At 41.4% G+C, this 18,532-nt stretch overlaps 2 protein-coding genes and 1 long non-coding RNA gene across 9 annotated transcripts in view; 2 read left to right on the top strand and 1 right to left on the bottom strand.

Annotated features, from left to right (window-relative positions):
* Nucleotides 1-18,532, top strand: part of LOC125467469 (nuclear factor NF-kappa-B p100 subunit-like) — a 187,847-nt gene that overhangs the window by 37,094 nt on the left and 132,221 nt on the right. The window lies entirely within an intron of this gene.
* The window catches only part of tbrg1 (transforming growth factor beta regulator 1), a 91,652-nt gene that overhangs the window by 44,280 nt on the left and 28,840 nt on the right, over nt 1-18,532 (bottom strand). For 3 of the 7 annotated variants that reach the window (XM_048563319.2, XM_048563317.2, XM_048563315.2), the window contains 4 exons: nt 18,233-18,295; nt 10,545-10,784; nt 9,021-9,091; nt 8,337-8,578 (listed from right to left, as the gene is read on the bottom strand). In XM_048563319.2, coding sequence (XP_048419276.2) covers nt 8,337-8,578; nt 9,021-9,091; nt 10,545-10,784; nt 18,233-18,295 — 616 coding nt within the window. Of the gene's footprint in view, nt 1-2,605; nt 6,507-8,336; nt 8,579-9,020; nt 9,092-10,544; nt 10,785-18,232; nt 18,296-18,532 lie in introns of those variants that run through there. The other 4 variants (XM_059640409.1, XM_048563316.2, XM_059640408.1 and 1 more) reach the window with 4 other exon arrangements.
* The window catches only part of LOC132206371 (uncharacterized), a 30,802-nt gene that overhangs the window by 9,816 nt on the left and 2,454 nt on the right, over nt 1-18,532 (top strand). The window lies entirely within an intron of this gene.

Below are 18,532 nucleotides of genomic sequence, written 5' to 3'. Positions count from 1 at the left end.
ACAGGTACAGCATGGAGTTGGGTACAGAATAAAGCTCGCTCTACGCTGCCCCATCAAACACTCCCAGAACAGGTTCAGCATGAGACTAGATACAGGGTAAAACTCTCCATACACTGTCCCCATCAAACACTCCCAGGACAGGCACCTTGTACAATTCCCAAAGCAGCAAAGTAACATCTCAGAATGAGACTGCCCTCTTTTTGCTGAGGGCTTAAATTTGGCACCCCGAAATGGAAACGTCCAAGATTGATGATTTTTTTCTTATGGAATCAGGAATAAAAATGCAAACCTTTCCTAAAACTGTAAATAGTCCTCGAAGTACTATGGAAAAGAATGGCCGTCCACATGAGTCCAGAGGATTAGTCGAATCAGTTTTCAGGTGTTCCTGTCCCTACTTTCTTCTGACACATTTTTCAGACCTAGAATTAATTGCATGTTAGCAATTCAACCAATCTGCAGAAATCAAGCACAAAATGTGAAAATAAACCCTTTAATTTTCAGAACATGACGTGAAACTGTCATAGACAGCTGCTCCACATCAATTTTTTTTATTGTGTTTTTGTACTCGATTGCACTTTGGGACTATTCACAAATGCACGGACCCACACATAAGTCAAAACCTGGGAGTGCCCTATGGACTGCATTAAAAAAAAAGGTCTTGCATGGCTGGGTAGAAAACAACAAATGCTGGAGATCACAGCCAGTCGGACAGAATCCATGCAGAGACAGCAAGTTAACGTTTTGAGTCTAGATGACTCTTCCTCACTCAAGGAAAACATTTTCACTCAGAGGGAGATGGGTGACTAAATTTGCTGCCCAGTTTGGTTGGTGAGGTGGAACCACTCCATTTATTTAGAAGGAATTTGGATCTGTAACCAAAGTACAATAACCTGCAAGGCTCAGACCAGATGGTAGGAACTGTGGTTTTAGAATGGGTGGGTATTTCTTCCAGCCAGCACAAACACAGTGGGCTCCTGAGATGCTGCTTGGCCTGCTGTGTTCATCCAGCTCCACGCTTTGTTATCTTGGTTTCTCTAGCATCTGCAGTTCCCATTATCACAGTGGGCTGAATGGGCTCTTTCTTTGTTGTAATTTTTATGCTATTTCAATGGTTTCCTCATGATTCTCCAAAGTCTGACCACCATCTACAAGGCACACGGAGTGCGATGGAATACTCCCCACTTGCCTGAGATGCTCGACATCATCCAGGGTAAAGTGGTCCACTTGACTAGCTCTACATACACCTTTAACATTCACTCCCTTCACCACTGTTGCAGCAGTGTGTAACATCTACGAGATTCACTGCAGTAACTCACTAAGGCTCCTTCAACAGAACGTTCCAAAACTGCAAGCTCTACCACCTAGAAGGGCAAGGGCCGGAGATGCAAGTCAATACCAACACCTGCAAGATCCCCTTTAGGTCACACACACCATCCTGACTTGTAAATATATCCCTTTTCTTCCACTATCACTGGAGTCAAATCCAGGAACACTCTTCCCTAAAATCTCTGAGCGTATTCTACATTACATTTACTGCAACAGTACAAAAAGGCAACTCACCACCACCTTCTCCAGGGCAATTAAGGAGAGGGAAATAATGACTATTTAGGGACGATTTTCCGAAACTGTTTTTCACAGTGGGGAGTGGAAATCTGAACTCTTTCCTTCAAAAAGCTCACAGCTCCAGGGCCCTGGGTTGAATTCCAGCCTTCGGTGTCTGTGTGGAGTTTGCACATTCTTCCCATTTCTACATAGGTTTCCTCTGAGTACTCCGCTTTCCTCTCACAGTCCAAAGATGTGCAGGCTAGATAGATTGGCCATGCTAAATTGCCTGTAGTGTTAGGTGGGTTATAGGCAGATGGGTCTGGGCGGATGGTCTGAGGTCCAGTGTGGACTTGTTGGGCCAGAGGGTCTGTTTACAACTGTAGGGATTCTATGTCCCAAAGGAACAGGTCTGGTGATGTTGGATGGCTTGGTGCAAGATTGAGAATCTATCCATTTTGTATGAATGTTGGAGAAGTGCCACATTCTAACAAGGATCCTCAGGATCCTGGATATTATCTGAGAACATTTTCAGTTGGCAGTGTCACTGGTATTATATAATGTTCCTGACACCAGTGGACTACCAGGAAAGACTGTATACATTTGGAGGCTCAAACATGGGTAGGATTTAAGACATTATAATTCTCTCGAGTGAGGCTAGCCATGAATTGGGATGGACAGACAAAACCAGAATCTCCATGATAAGCAAGGAATTGGAAGTTCTGCACCATTTTTGTGGTTTTGTGCCTTCCACAGCAAGCCTTGTGATCCCAGAACAATTATGTGAGAACCAGAAAATATATCCTAGTCCAGTCGTTTCAACTTTCAAGAGTTTTGTTTAGTTGCATCAAAAGGTTGCAGCTCAATACAGCCTCAAGAGTATCACCATACTGTCTCAGATTATTTGGTAAATTTTGGGAATGTGCCCAGAATAACATAAACTCATAATATAAGATCCATCCTGTATCTACAGAATTCTTTGCGTATGTTCTCCAAGAAGTGGTAGAATATCATCACACCAGACCTGGGTTTTGGCCTTAAATGGCAATTGAATTTATTATACAATAGGTGAAAGTATGAATAAATAACAGCAATACAAAATGCATATAATTAGAACAGATATTAAATCATGTTAATTTCTCAAAAGGGAAACAATAAATGTTATACAATATACATAATAAACTGCAATTTTTTAATTAAACTTTTGTATACAGTTATTTCTTCCTTTGATATTTGCCATATACAGAATATTCCCATCAGAACCTGAGCTTTGTGAAAGTCTAAGACTAACTCTGAATCCCACAGTCCTGGCAACTTCTCACCACCTAAAGCACTTGTGGATTTGAATAAATGTCAACTGAATTCAAAAGGAGTTGCCATTAATATATGGCCAAATAAGTTACACAGTTAGTTGTACATGAAGGAAGTTTCAAGCAGTAATATGACTGTCAGCAGCTATAGACATATATCTCAGTGACTCAGCAGAGCCCCCAATATCCACGCAGGGCAATGCTGGCTAACCCGTGAAAGGAAAACCCTGAGTTCGAAGATGCTTCATAAACCACATATTTAAAACACAATCTATTTAGACAGGGCTGAATGATAAATATTTCTGAACAAATGTTTCTACTATTTTTTTCTCCAGAGTTCTATGCTCATTAAGCACTTTGCCATGTCAGGCATGAGGAATCAACATCAAACACACCTAATGGAGGCACAGCACAAGTTAGAGACAGAGTAAAGCACCTTTTACATTCCTCATCAAGCACTGCCAGTGCAGGTACAGCACAGGGTTAGGTAGTATGAAGTTCCCTGTTCTCTGCTTCCATCAAACACCCCTAAGGCAGGTCAAGCATGGGATTAAATAAAGAGTAAAGGTCTCTTTACAATATCCTATGAATGACTCCAGAGCAGTAGAGTACGGGGTTAGATGTAGAGTAGAACTCCTTCTAAACTGTCTCTCAAACTCTCCAACAGCTAGTACCACAGAAGTTTAGACATAGAATAAACGGTCCTTCATCAGTGCCCCTTCAAACACTCTCAAGTTAAGCAGCCTTCCATACTTCAACTATCTGTTCAAAGGCTAAAACTAATAGGAGTCCTAGCAAAATTATATTGAGTTATGTCAGAACATAACTGTTCTGTTATTTGGATTTGAACTTCTTGAATGTTGTGTCGAAATTAAAGAGAAAGTGTCAAGCTAAAACATGACAAAAAACTTAATGTTTGCCATATTTAGTTGACAGTACAGGAATATAGCAAGAAAAAGGGGGTCATTTGTCCCTCGAGTCTGTTCCACCATTCACTAAGATGATGGCACATTCTTAACCTAATTCTGCATACACCTTTCCCTACCTCTATACTCCTTCATAAATTCAGCTAATAAAGTTGTTCAATCTCAGATTTAAAATCAACAACTGATCTCCCATTAACCTCTATTTGAAGCACAGTTCCAAATCTCTGCTATTCTGTGTGTGTGAAAAAATTTCCAAATTTCTCTCCTAAACTTATGCACCCTAACCTTCGCCTCCGCAAAATGAAAAGCACTGAAGCAAGAGGAGGAGATAGGGAATAGGTTCACTTTGTAACATAAGAGAAATAGGGCAGCCTTGTTCCAGCTCTGCCACAGATATTATTTGTAAACACCTTCTGACAACAAGCAAATAACAGAATTCAGTCTGACTCAGGTCCCTGACCTCATCTCTCTTTCTGGTACACTGATGACTTTCTTGGTGCCACTTTCCTATTTGCAGTCTAAACTGTAATATTTCATCAACATTACTACAAACATTATTACTCTTCCTTGCCTCCACATGGTTGGGTTTTCTGCAATGGTACCTGAGTGACCTTCTCCTTCCTATTTGTATAATCTCCTCCAAACTCTCAACCCTTGGGGAGATTACGTGATTCTCAAATTCTGATCTCTTGTGTATTCCCAATCATTGGTGACTGTGCCTCAGTTGCCTGGGCCTTAAGCTCTGCAATTACTTCACCACCCTTCTCCACCTCACTACCTTGCTTTCCTCCTTTAAGACAATTCTTGAAATCTACTTCTTTAAATCGACCTTTTGGTCATCTGACTTAATTTATTTTATGACATTCATCTGATGCATCCCAGTACTGTTCATTACAATAAATGCAATACACTTTGTTCATTTTCCCCTCCTCGACTTCTCTATTCTTCATTTTAGAGAACCGACTGTCGTCAATTGCTACTAGAAACACTTAACTACACTTTCCATATTCCACCTCACGTAAGGACTCTCTTCTGTTTTTGCAATTCCTCCTCCTTTGTCACCATCATCCATTCTGATGGTGTAATCTTTGACACAAGTGCTTCCAAGGTATCTTCCATTTTATCCTTGACCTAGGCCTGTCTCCAAGGACAGCCTCCACTTCAGGGTTGTCAGACCACCTCCCGCACACCACCACCACCACCGCTTCCCCCCCCCAAACCCCACCATATCTATCCCATTTCACAGAAATCTCATCTCAGCCCCATCTCTCAGATAGGATTGGGTTCCTTGTCCTTACCTATCATCGCACCCAACTTTGCAACTTCATGTGCTTGACTATTTCCTTCATCATTAGCACGGTCTCAAAAGCAAACACAGCTCCCTATAACTTTCAACATTTCAAACTGTTCTCTCTACAGTAGCCTCATCTATTCCTCCTCTTACCATCAAGATTTTACATAAAACACATGAGATCTTCCCTTTCATCTCCTCCCTTCTAATCGTTATACCAATCAGTTCAGTCTGCAAGCTTCTGGTCATCCGTCACATTAATTCTCTGCTCCATTCCCACCTCTTTGTCTTTCACCTCCTACACTGCCCTTTATAAAAAATTCTTTCGTGAGATGTAGGCATTGCTGACAAGGCCAGCACTCATTGCCCTTGAATTGACTGGCTTGTTAGGGACAATTCAAATGGGAAGTTAACAGTCAACCTCATTGCTATGGGCCTGGATGTGGTGAATAACGATCATGTTATTTCCACTTACACCTCCAAGAGGCCACTCTTTTGGTTCTTTATTTGTTGTGTTACTACTTCTTCTTCTTGCCCTACACCATCATTTTTGTCATTTAATCTCTCCTGCATTCCACCCCAAAACAAACCTTCCCTTTTGTCGTTTCCACACAACAACACTCCTCCATCTTTCCCTGCCTTTGTACTTGCTTAAAATCAGTTTCATTTCTGATTGTTTTGGATTCTGGTGACAGGTTTGTTTCGGATTCTTGTGACAGGCCACTGAAATGACCCAGTTTTCTCCTCCACAGACGTTGCCAGAGCTGCTGCATATTTACATTTTCTATTTTTATGATGGAATACAGAGGGTGAGCTAAAATATGATGACAGCAAAATCCTCAAAAATCTGCATCTCCCTGGAGACCTCAGGAATCCCACCTGTATCCACCAATGGCCAAATTTCTCCACTAGGATAGACAGCAGCACTGACTGTCCTAATCTCAACAAATCAGCACTCCAGATCTCCAGGACATCTTGATTGGATGCTGACAATTCTTTGCTTCCTGCTGTAATTCCATATGTTAAAGAGACAGGCATCTTTCCTGGCACTTTCAAGTAAGATATGGTCACATTCCAAATAGGTAGCGACCTGTAACTGAGCTCAGATCAAAATGTACAATACTAGCCAAGGTCTGTCCCTAAGATTGGCAACTGGCACCCTGGGCCAGTATGAACTGATCAAATGCTTTTACAGAAATATCAGTAGCCATCATATCCCATGTGCTAGATCGCTCCTATAACAGTCACTTGAAAACAGTAATACTCTCCCTGCTTGCATTTCATCAAACAGCCTTTCCTGTGGCAACATCACATTCTCCGTCTGTCGGGGGAGAAAATAAGGATGTTCCAATCAGCCCTCTTCTTCGCCCTCATAATAGCGATCCTGGCAGCAAGACGAGCTCAAGCACTGATATCCATGGAGTAAAGGCTGTGAATCTGAACATAAAGCATCATTGTACACTGGTGTCACTGTCACTCCCCAACCCCACTCTCCATTTAACATTCCAAACAATCAGCAGTATGACCACAACTGCACACTGGACACCCCTATAGACAGTCGCAAGCCATGCTGTTTTGGATGACCATTGCCTCATGCCAAATATCTTGGAACAATGACCTTTCCAAACAATCTCATTTCCACAAATGAATCATCCCTCCCAATGTCTCCATGCTCCCTAACCTCACTATATAGAATGACCTGGGCAGATGAAATAACATCCCTACTGAGGTGGAACCAATATGAAATAATATGTCACTGATCAGAGGAGGTTTTACACTGCCACTGATAGTAATTTTGTTAGCTCACCACTGTATATCTCAGGACTAATCAATGCTCTCCGATTGATGAGAGTTGTATTTATACTGCCATAGATTTCTCTGCATTGACAATGCTTTGTGATGCACTGCAAAGTTATAAGAACAATCCCTGGAGACTGACAGTGACAGGATAGACCACCAGTCATTAACCAAATTACAGTACAGAAGCATGGGTACTGATTGGTTGAAAGCACAGACACTAATAGGGTCAGCACAGACCCTGGGAAACCTATGGGAGTAAGGAGGGTGGGCAACACACACAATGGGAGACTGGCAGGGTAATAATACAGACTCTGATTGTCTGACAGTGTGACAGAATGGAACCAAGGAATTGCTTGGAAGACAACATGAACCCTGGAGACTGATTGGGAGACAGCATTCTGGAAATAGCTGTGGTATCAGGCCTGGGCTTTGTAGTAGTCGTCTGCAGGAAGGACTGAGGTCACCGAGTTGAGGCTTAGGTGCGTGTGTTGAATTTTCATTGGGAGATTAATGAAGGTCAAGTAGAAGGTGATTTGTGTATTATCTGAGATAGCAGATTGATGCAAAATAGCTGCAGCTGTTTCATGAGGGGCTTTGAAGTATTGTACACTTTGTTGGGTCTGTATAGAGGTGTGCAGGATGCATCGTTTGCAATATATTCACCAGTTCTACTCTTCGATTGTTTCATCTGTTTGACATATGCTCCTACTGTGTAGGCAGTTTGTCAAGCTGTGAACGGAGGGGAAAGTTTACATGATCTCTCACAATCATTGAGGGTCCTCTGTTGAATGACAGAGAGGGGCACTGAACTGGAGTGTGAAATAAAATAATAAATTGTGTGAAGTTTCTCAAGATGGAGAAACTAGCTTTGCCTGGAGCGGTTCATGTTCCGATTCTCTCCTATTTTCCTTTTATTTTAAAAAGATATAGAGAGTAAGTACAAAGGTAATTCATAAAGATGATGCCAGAGCTCTCAGGATATTAATGAGGAAAGGCTGACAGCAGGCCACTACTTCTCTAAAGAAACAGAACTGAAGGGTGGCTGGGTAGAGATCATTAACATCATGAAGCAGTCATATGGGGTAAGCACAAAGCATATGCATCAATAACCTCCTTATTTGGAATTTGTGAATTCCTTTTCCATCCACTGTGGGCCTCCCTGTTCAAGTGTCAACCTGCATCTGAGCTGCTAACCCCCTTCTTTTCTGGTCCACCCCTAACATTAATAGGGTGTACAGATCAGTGATAAGTTTTTGTTAAAGGGCTGCTAAAACATCTGCTCTCCGTGCACAATGACATAACGTGATCTGTGCTGCCTGCTGATGCTCTGCCGGAAGTGAACCATTGCATAGTCAGCAGTTACATTACAAACAGGTTCTGCTTTCTGACAGTAACTCGATTGCACCACTGTGCATCAAACAATTACTGGTCACTGCCACAATACTCACAGGATGCCCAACGTCTTACCATCATCTTTGCCATTATCTTTTCCTTTGTCCTTTTTGTCTTTCTTTGACTTTTTCCCCACTGCCTCCTCTCCAACTGAAGTACTGGTAACAGGTGTTGTAGGAAGGTTTGAGACTCCCGGCACTTGGTTGGATCCTCCATGGACATTGTATACAGGGGGAGTAAGCAGAGTGCTGGTCGGTCCTGCAAGGTCAGTCCCATCAGTTAAGTTCTGATGTTGCAATAGCCGCTTCAATAGGAACCTAATGTGCATTTAAAGAGGGAAGTACAACACCATGGCTAGAAACATCCATTTTACGTACTAGCAAATAAACTAGATTAATGATTTAAGAAGACAAGGAAAATTACAAACTTTTAATTGCAAAAATTTATTTATGAGCAAGATCTAGAGACAGATTTTCAGCTTTTTTCAGCAAATATTTTCTTTGGTGATTTAATAATGTAACAGTTTTAGATGCTAAAAGCTTTGGTGAAACAACTTCATATCAAAAGGCAATGTGAACATTTTGAACAAAATTATCCACAAAGATTATGACTCAATGCAAATTTCAACAACCATCACCCATTTTTGATTTAGTACTATGTGTGACATTTTTACTGGAATGTAGTCAACACAACAGCCAGCCATAAGATGAGGCTGCTAAAACATAAAACATAGCAACAATAATTGGAAGAATCCCTTACCGTCGTTCTTCCTTAGTCCGGATGAATTTCTGCTCTATATAAGCAATTTCATCGCATAGAGCTGCATTCTCCTGAAATATAGATCCATTATACCCATAAACACGCTCATAAAGAAAAGTAATCTTTTTGCTTACTTAACTCAGAAAGGTGCATGCTATACTCTATGCTCTATCTCCTTACAGAATGTTTATTGTTTGGCAACATAGTTTACAAAAAAATCAGCAGCTAAAATTCAACTGTCATATTTTTGCCACTTTTACCATTCATTATTTCTCAGGTTCAGCATTTCTAGCCCATCCTGAAAGAAGACTTGATAATCTCTGAGTCAAACTGTATCTCTTCTATCCAATATCTTGGTAAATAAGAGAGAAGTACAGTACAAAAAATTTAATACCAGCTTCTCAAAGATCACTAGTATTTCCACAAATCTCCTTTCCTTAACTATACTTGATACACATACTTACCAGTCCAAAACTCAATGCCTGATTCAATTTATTAATTAGCTCAAGAATGATGACTGAGTAGGTACAACACAATGAAACACATTATAATTACAAGAGTTTAGAAGGATGAGAGAGGATGTGATTGAAATGCCTGAATTTCTAACAGGATTGGACTGATCAAATGCAGGATGGATGTTTTTTCCTGGCTTGGGAGTCTAGAACCAGGAGATAAGTCTCAGGATATGAGGACGGCCATTTAGGACTGAGATGAGGTAAAATTACTTCACTCAAAGGGTAGTGAAGCTGTGGAGTTCTCTACCACAGAGGCTGTGGAAGCCAAGTAACTGAATATATTCAAGAAACAGAGATAAATACCTTTTTGGATGTTAAAGACATCAAAAGTTATGGGGAGAAAGCAGGAAAATGGCATTGCGACACAGGATCGGCCATGATCACGTTCAATGGTGGAGAAGACTTGAAGGGTCGAATGGCCTGGTCAAGCTCCTAGTTTCTATGTTTCTGTGTTACATGAAGTAATAAGCATGAATATTATTTCTGTCACGTTTGTCATGATTAATTTCTTAATTTATATTCTTACTAATCTCATAGTCACATAATGTGGGGCCGTTGGCTCTTCAGTTTTTAATTAATTTTTATGGCTGTTAGAATGTTGCGTTACTTCAGATCAAGGTGCACAGTGAGAGTCTTTTTCCGAGGATAATGATTTCAGCTTGTACAAGGGTGCATCGCTACAAATTGAGGGGTGATAGATTTAAGACAGATGTCAGAGGCAGGTTCTTTACGCAGGGAGTGGTAAGGGCATGGAACGCCCTGCCTGCCAATGTAGTTAACTCAGCCGCATTATGGGCATTTAAACAGTCCTTGGATAAGCATATGGATAATGATGGGATAGTGTAGGGTGAGGGGCTTAGATGAGTTCACAGGTCGGCGCAACATCGAGGGCCGAAGGGCCTGTTCTGTGCTGTATTGTTCTATGTTCTATATGTTCTATGAACTGCATATTGCTGTTGCCAACAGACAGCAGTATAAGAATGCTAATCAAACTAAGGTAAATACTCACAAAGATCAGAGTTTTTACAGTCTTTCGCAGCCGAAGGTATTTAATTCTGTACTTCTCATTCAGAGTCTTCTTCAAAACTTTTTTCAATTTGGGTTTTGATTCCTGGAAGATGGAGGGGGAGGGAAAGTTGGAGAGATGGTCCATTAACTGAGGATTAGGATACTCAGGTGGATGAGTTGCTGGCACAAGGAAAGGCTGTGCAGGGTATGTCTGGAGTAGCTGCTGTCGTTCCTTCTCCGTCTAGAAAGCAAAAACATGCGGCATTTCTAAAGAAATAGGCTTTTCTGACCCCACAGTGCCCCTTCGCTATTGCAGTGTGAAGGCATGCACCTTGTGATTGTGCTCCTCTTAAGTATCTTAAGATGCTTTACTACTGCAAGGTGCCACATAATCGTAAGTTGTTGTAAAGGTGCACAGACTGTCGGGTCAAAATTTTTGACAGGGCTAAAAGAAACTATCCTCAAAAGTTGTATCGGACCAGTTTTTCTCCCGCTTTTCAAAATCGGTGGCTGAGAATCACATAGCACTTCAACTACTGCCACCCCTCCAGTATCATAACAAAGTGGCAGTACATCAGTTAACTATTAAATAATGGTTTGTTGCACTTGAAACCCAACTTTTTTTTTTAAGTTCACTCATTTCTTAAAAATTTATTCATGGGATGTGGGTGTCGCTGAAAAGCATTTGTTGCCTGTCCCTAGTTGCGCTTGAGAAGGTGGTGGTGAGCTGCCTTTTTGAACCGCTGCAGTCCATCTGCTGTGGGTTGACGCACAATGTGTTCAGGGAGGGAATTCCAGAGACAATTTCAATAGCCAAGAGTTAACCCAGCACTAGGCACTGACTGTGTCTATACTTAAACCAGTGCTGACAATATTCTGCAGCGTAGCGAGTTTTGAGAAGATTTGTAGCTCAGGTTGAAGTTCTGAACGTGAGTTTGCTCGCTGAGCTGGAAGGTTCATTTTCAGACATTTCCTCACCATTCTAGGTAACATCATCAGTGAGCCTGCGGTGAAGTGCTGGGGTTATGTCCCGCTTTCTATTTATCTGTTTAGGTTTCCTTGGGTTGGTGATATCATTTCCTGTTCTTTTTCTCAGAGGGTGGTCGATGGGCTCCAAATCAATGTGTTTGTTGTGGAGTTCCGGTTGGAGTGCCATGCTTCTAGGAATTCTCGTGCATGTCTCTGTTTGGCTTGTCCTAGGATGGATGTGTTGTCCCAATCAAAGTGGTGTCCTTCCTCATCTGTATGTAAAGATACTCGTGATAGTGGGTCCTGTCTTTTTGTGGCTAGTTGATGTTCATGTATCCTGGTGGCTAGCTTTCTGCCTGTTTGTCCAATGTAGTGTTTGTCACAGTTCTTGCAAGGTATTTTGTAAATGATGTTCTTTTTGCTTGTTGTCTGTATAGGGTCTTTTAAGTTCATTAGTTGCTGTTTTAGTGTGTTTAGCCCACAAACCCACCAATGCACTAAAACAGCAACTAATGAACTTAAAAGAACCTATACAGACGACAAGCAAAACGAATGTCATTTACAAAATACCATGCAAGAACTGTGACAAACACTACATTGGACAAACAGGCAGAAAGCTAGCCACCAGGATACATGAACAGCAACTAGCCACAAAAAGACAGGACCCACTATCACTAGTATCCTTACATTCTGATGAGGAAGGACACCACTTTGATTGGGACAACACATCCATCCTAGGACAAGCCAAACAGAGACACACACGAGAGTTCCTAGAAGCATGGGATTCCAACCGGAACTCCATCAACAAACACATTGGCTCCAAATCAATCTACCATCCCCTGAGAAAAAGAACAGGAAATGACATCACCAATGCAGGAAATGACATCACGAACCCAAGGAAACCTAAACAGATAAATAGAAAGCGGGACATAACACCAGCGCTTCATTGGAGGCTCACTGATGATGTTACCTAGAATGGTGACGAAACATCTGAAAACGAACCTTCCAGCTCAGCGAGCAAACTCACATCCAGAATTCTGCAGCATCTGCACGTTCACTCATACCACAACTTCACATGCCATGCAGAACTAAATCACTAGTGACACTGGCCACATACATGAAGCAATTTCTTCTATCTCTCTGCTCCTTTCCCAATCTCAATCTCTTTTGTGTCTCACTCATTCACACACCTGGTGTACTGCATTATTCTGAAAACATTGATTTTTTTTGAGAAAGATGATTGGGTCATGGCTGGGAGGAAGCAGGAACAAGGGTTAGAGTAATGGAAGGAGTTTGGTGTAGAACGGCAAGGAGTCTAGAAAACTTGATGGAACTCATTGTGTACAGGCCAATTCTTTTTTCAGAGAGGTAGAAAGCTAGCTTGGGTTATGCTAGTTCCTGCAGTGGCCAAGACAGAGGAATTTATGGGTGACGCAAGAAGTCTGGGAACATTGCTGGGTGCTGTAAAAATGATATCAGGGGTATGCTAACAACAGCCAAGAAGGAAACTAATAAAACTCAGGAGGTTAGGGATATGGTAGATCTGGAGATATGCTGGGAGTTTCACTGAACTTGGATATGGCAGAAACAAAAATGGCCTGGACTTTGGAAGTACTGAAAGTTTAACACCAGCAAAGTAGGTTATGGAAGACTCCTGAAGGGATAATGTGGTTTGGTCCTCACCGGCAGGCAAATTTAATTCTACTGGAACATGGAACGTGATGTTCTTTATTCATAATTTTAGCCTGCTTGCACTCCTCAACAATAACTCCTTAATAATAAATATTAATTAAAATAACTGATTCAGCAATTCTCTTTTTTTTTAAACACAATGCCAGGAGAAACGCTCTGCTTGCATACTTGTGTCCAAGATAATCTCTCTTGTTCCTGTTTCATGTCTGCAGGATCCCCATTTACTTCCTAAATTAAAACGTATGTCTTTAAACAGCCTCTTTCATGGTCTCACGATATCGCAAAGTGTTTTACAGCAACAAAATACTTCTTAAGTGTACTCACTACTATAACGTAAGAAATGTAGACTTTCTCATAAATGGCAATGAGAACCAGTAAGTACCCAGATAATTTGTTCCGCTGATATAAGCTGACAGATAAATAACATTCAGAACTGTTGAGAACTCCTTCAACCTTAGAAAAATTGCCACAGGATCTTTTTTTGCCCATGAGATAGGGCCCAAATTTAATCGCTCATCTAAAGGAGAGCGCAGCCCTGTGGCCTTCCCTCGTTGCTGTACGGTGAGTGTCAGCCTGGATTTTATTCCGAAGACTCTGGTGTGAAACTTGAAACCACAACTTTCTGATTAATAGGCAAGAGTAAGTCATAGCTGACGCATTCTGATTCACTGTCATCCCTCATTCATTCTAGAACACAAACCATAGAGGAACAGGCCCTTTGGCCCATAATGTTGTGCCGAATAGAACACCAAATTAAACTGATCCCTTCTACCTGCCCTTGGCTCATGTCCATGCATTCCTTGCCTATTCGCATACTTTTTAAGAAGTCTCTTAAACACCCCTGTCATAGCAGCCTCTACCACCACCCTTAGCAATACGTTCCAGATTCTTACCACTCTGTAAAAAACTTGCCTCAACATCTCCTTTGAACTCCCCCCTCTCTTATCTTAAATGCATGCCCTCTAGCTTCAGATATTCCAATTCTGGGAGAAAGATATGGTTGATGGTCAGAATCTATGAGTCTCATTACTTTACAGACTTCTATCAAGTCTCCCCTCAGCTTCCGCCACTCTAGAGGAAACAATCCAAGCTTTTCTAGCAGGGGTAGGACTGGCTGCTCAATGTTCCATGGTCCGTTGTTTCCTCTCTTTTGTACAAGTCTTTCATATTGCAATATTTTTCAAGAGTCTCAACTCCTATCTTGATTTTGTCTTGTATCTCTCAACTGACTTGGAAGCACTATTAAAGAGTTGGTCAAGAAGATCAGGAGCAAAACAAGCCCGAAGCAAATAGTTAAGCAAGATATTCTGAGGAAAACATGATATTGAACTGTGTCGAGTTCCATAAGGAACAAAAACTTCATAGTCAGAGTTATACAGCATAGCAACAGGCCTTTCAACCCACCATGTCCATGCTGACCAACAAACACTAAGCTACACTAATCCCATTTACCTGCACTTGGTCCACAGCCGACTATGCCTTGGCATTCTAAGTGCTCATCCAGATGCTTATTAAATGCTGTGACAATGTCTGCATCTACCATCCCCCCCAGGCAATGTGTTCCATATTTCTATCATCCTCAGAAAAAAAACCTTCTCTCATATCCTCATATCAGATATCCTCTAAACTCCTCACATTAAACTTACCTCTCTGGTTTTAGACATGTCTACTATGAGAACAAAGATTCTCACAATCTGTCTACACCTCTCATAATTTTGTATACCTCAATCAGATCTCCCCTCAGCCTCCTCTGCTTCAAGGAAAACAAAGCCAGCCTATACAGTCTCTCCTCATTACTGAGACTTTTCATGCCAGGCAACATCCTGGTGAATCACCTCAGCACCCACTCCAATGCATCATGTCTTTCTGATAGTGTGGTCATCAGACCTACACACAGTACTCCTTCTGTCGCCTCACCAATATTTTATAAAGTTGGAAGAGGAGTTCCTTGCTCCTGTATTCAACATCCAGGCTAATGAAAGTAAGCAACCCATATGCCTTCTCTACCACCAAGGCTAGCTGTGCTGATACTTCCAAGGATCTAAGGACATTTAAACCAAGGTCCCTGTGTTCCTTGGTACTCCCTGGGAACCTACCATTCATTATGCACATATTTCCCTTATCAGACCTCCCAAAATGCATCGGCTTGCACTTGTCAGGATTAAATTCCATCTGTCAATGCTCTGCCAAATTTACTAGCTGATCAACATCAGACTGTAGCCTGAGACAATCTTCCTCACAAAAACAAAAAACACCACCAATTTTCATTTCATTTGCAAACTTACTCATTCTACCTTCTACATTAACATTCAACTTGTTAATGTACATAACTAACAGCAAGGGACCCAGTGCCAATTCCTGTGGTGTACTGTTGGCCACAGGCTTCCAATCACAAATACATTCCTTTGCCTCCCATTTAACAGCCAATTCTGAATCCGGTTTGCCAGCATGCCTTGGAATCCGTGGCCTCTTACCTTACTGAAAACTGCACTAACTGCACTACCATTATCAATAATATTTAGTCATCTTTTCAAAAAACTCAATCAATATTGTCAGACAGGATCTCCCCCAAACAAATTTGTGCTGACTATCCCTGATCAATCCCTGCCTTCCCAAGTGTTGATTAACTATGACGCTCAGAACTTATATCAATAATTTCCCTGCTGGTGACATCAGAATAACTGGTTCCATATTTAACTGGTCTCTCCTTGCTGGGCTTCTTTTATCATTCATTAACGGGATGATGGCATCGCTGGCTAGGCAGCATTTATTGCCCCAAGGGAAGTTGAGAGTCAACCACATTGCTGTGGATCTGGAGTCACATGCAGGCCAGACCAGGCAAGGATGGCAGTTTCCTTCCCTAAAGGACATTAGTAAACCAGATTGGTTTTTCCAACAATCAAAAATGGATTCATGGTTCTTTAGATTCTTAATTCCAGATAGTTTATTGAATTCAAATTCCACCATCTGCCGTGGCGGGATTTGAACCCAGGTCTTCAGAATATTATCTGGGTCTCTGGATTATACAGACCAGTGATAATACCACTAGGCCATTGCCTCCCCTGCTGGAAAAAGGAACCACATTTGCTATCCTCCTGTCATCTAGCCCTTCATCTGTCCCTAAAGAAGTATTAAATATCCCCAGAAGAGACCCAACAATATAGAATAGCTATTGAAAGTGGACACAATAGCAATATTGGGTCAGAAGCTAGGAATACCGCGGTGAGTAACTCACCACCTGACTCCTCAAAGCCTGTTCACCATCTACAAGGCACAAGTCAGAAGTGTGATGGAATACTCCCACCTGCCTGGATAAATGCAGCCCCAACAACACTCAAGAAGCTTGACACCATCCAGGACAAAGCAGCCTGCTTGATTAGCACTACATCCGCAAGCATCCACTCCCTCTGCCACTAACACTCAGTAGCAGTAGTGTGTACTATCTACAAGATGCACTGCAAAAATTCACCAAAGGTTCTCAGACAGCCTCCTTCCAAACCCACAACCACTTCCATCTAGAAGGACAAGGGCAGCAGACATATGGGAACACCACCACCATCTCCAAGTTTCCCTCCAAGCCACTCACCACCCTGGTTTGGAAATATATTGCTATTCCTTCACTGTCCCTGGGTCAAAATCCTGAAATTCCCTCCCTAATGGCTGGTGGGCTGCAGCAGTTCAAAAAAGCAGCTCAACATCATCTTCTCAAGGGCAAGTAGAGATGGGCAAGAAATGCTGCCCAGCCAGCAGCACCCACATCCCACAAATGAATAGAAAAAAAAAATCAAGAGAACCGGAAAATATTTGAAGGGATTAAAACAATTTAAGGACCACAGAGCAGAGGAGTAGAATTCATTGCATAATTCGACAAGGAGTCAGCATCGTTACCATGGGTAAAACAGCTTCCTTCTGTACTATATTATTCTATAATTCTATCAGCAAAGCCAAATCAGGTAATTGCAGACCTTTCATTCTAATGTCAGTTGTGTAGAAGTTACATATTCATCGAGGACAGAATGACAGAACATTCACTGCTACCAATCATGTAGCGTCATAATGGGGAAATTATAGCTTACTAACTTAACACTGTGAGGATGCCATTGAGTGTGTAGATGCAAACTATGTAGACTTCCAGAAGGCACTTGGTAAGATTTCAAACCAGAGTATAGGTGCAAAATTTAAATTGTATGCAACTGACGGTAACCTTGCAACATGGGTTAGAAATTTGGCTGTGAGATGTGGGGTAAGAAGGGATAAAGGGAATGTATTTTGATTGGTCAGATCTCAGTGTTCCATAGGGATCTGTACTAACTATTCAGCTTTTTACTGTGTTTGCAGCAAACATGAAATCGGGAGGCACAGTTAAGTATTACAGAAGAAAAGAAGCAAGTTGTAAAGTCAAATTAAGTGATTTGGCAAAACTATGGCAAACAGAGATCAATGTGAATTAAAAATCATCTGCATTTACAAAGTGATTTACACAACCACGCAAAGTGCCTTAAAATCAAATAGGCACTTCTGATGCACCGTCACTGCTGTAATGGACAGTCAAACTGCATGCAAAATGCCACAAGCAGCAACTTGATAATAATCAGATAATTTGCATTTTTGTGATGTTAAGAAATAAATATTGGCTAGGATACCAACCTTCTCTTCTTTCAAATAGTGAAATGGGTTCCTTTACATCCAGCCAACCAGGTAAGTTGGCCTCAGTTTAATGCTCCATCTAAAACACAAAACCTCCAATAGTGCAGTACTACATCAGCACTGCAGGGGAACGTAGGTATTGGTTTTTGGGCTCAGACTCTTGAGTGGGATGTGAATCCTTGTAAGTCATAGGATAACTCAGTTTCTTACTAATTAACTGATCTACTAAACCAGAATCTGCAGTCTTTGTTTTGTCTTAACGTTTTTAAAATAAAATCATGGAAAATAATTTAGTCAGTGATTCTGGGAGTGGAAGGGAAAAGGGAAAGAAAATAGCAGAGATAAATCATAACAATTAAAACTACCCAAGTTCAAACTTACCAACAAACCGAAGACCCCATTCCTGTTCTCAAGTCTCTTGAAACGCCTGCTTCCTTTTTGAGTCTGCAATACATATTAGAATGACGCCCAGCCACAGCACATTTAACCCACTGGCCCAAACAGATCAGTACTGTAACTTTACATGGAAATTATTTTATTTAGAACTGTTGCAACTTAACAAGCATCAAATTAACAAGAGAAATCTAATCATAAGCACGCTTGAAGAAATATTACCTGTTCCTGCATCTGGTGTCTGAATTAAGCTCAAGTTGTCTTCTCTAATTCAGAAAAATCAGTATT

The sequence above is a fragment of the Stegostoma tigrinum genome, chromosome 37 (assembly GCF_030684315.1).
Source record: "Stegostoma tigrinum isolate sSteTig4 chromosome 37, sSteTig4.hap1, whole genome shotgun sequence".
NCBI lineage: Eukaryota > Metazoa > Chordata > Chondrichthyes > Orectolobiformes > Stegostomatidae > Stegostoma > Stegostoma tigrinum.
Note: the sequence above shows the minus strand (reverse complement) of the source record. Positions and strands in the feature narration are given on the sequence as shown.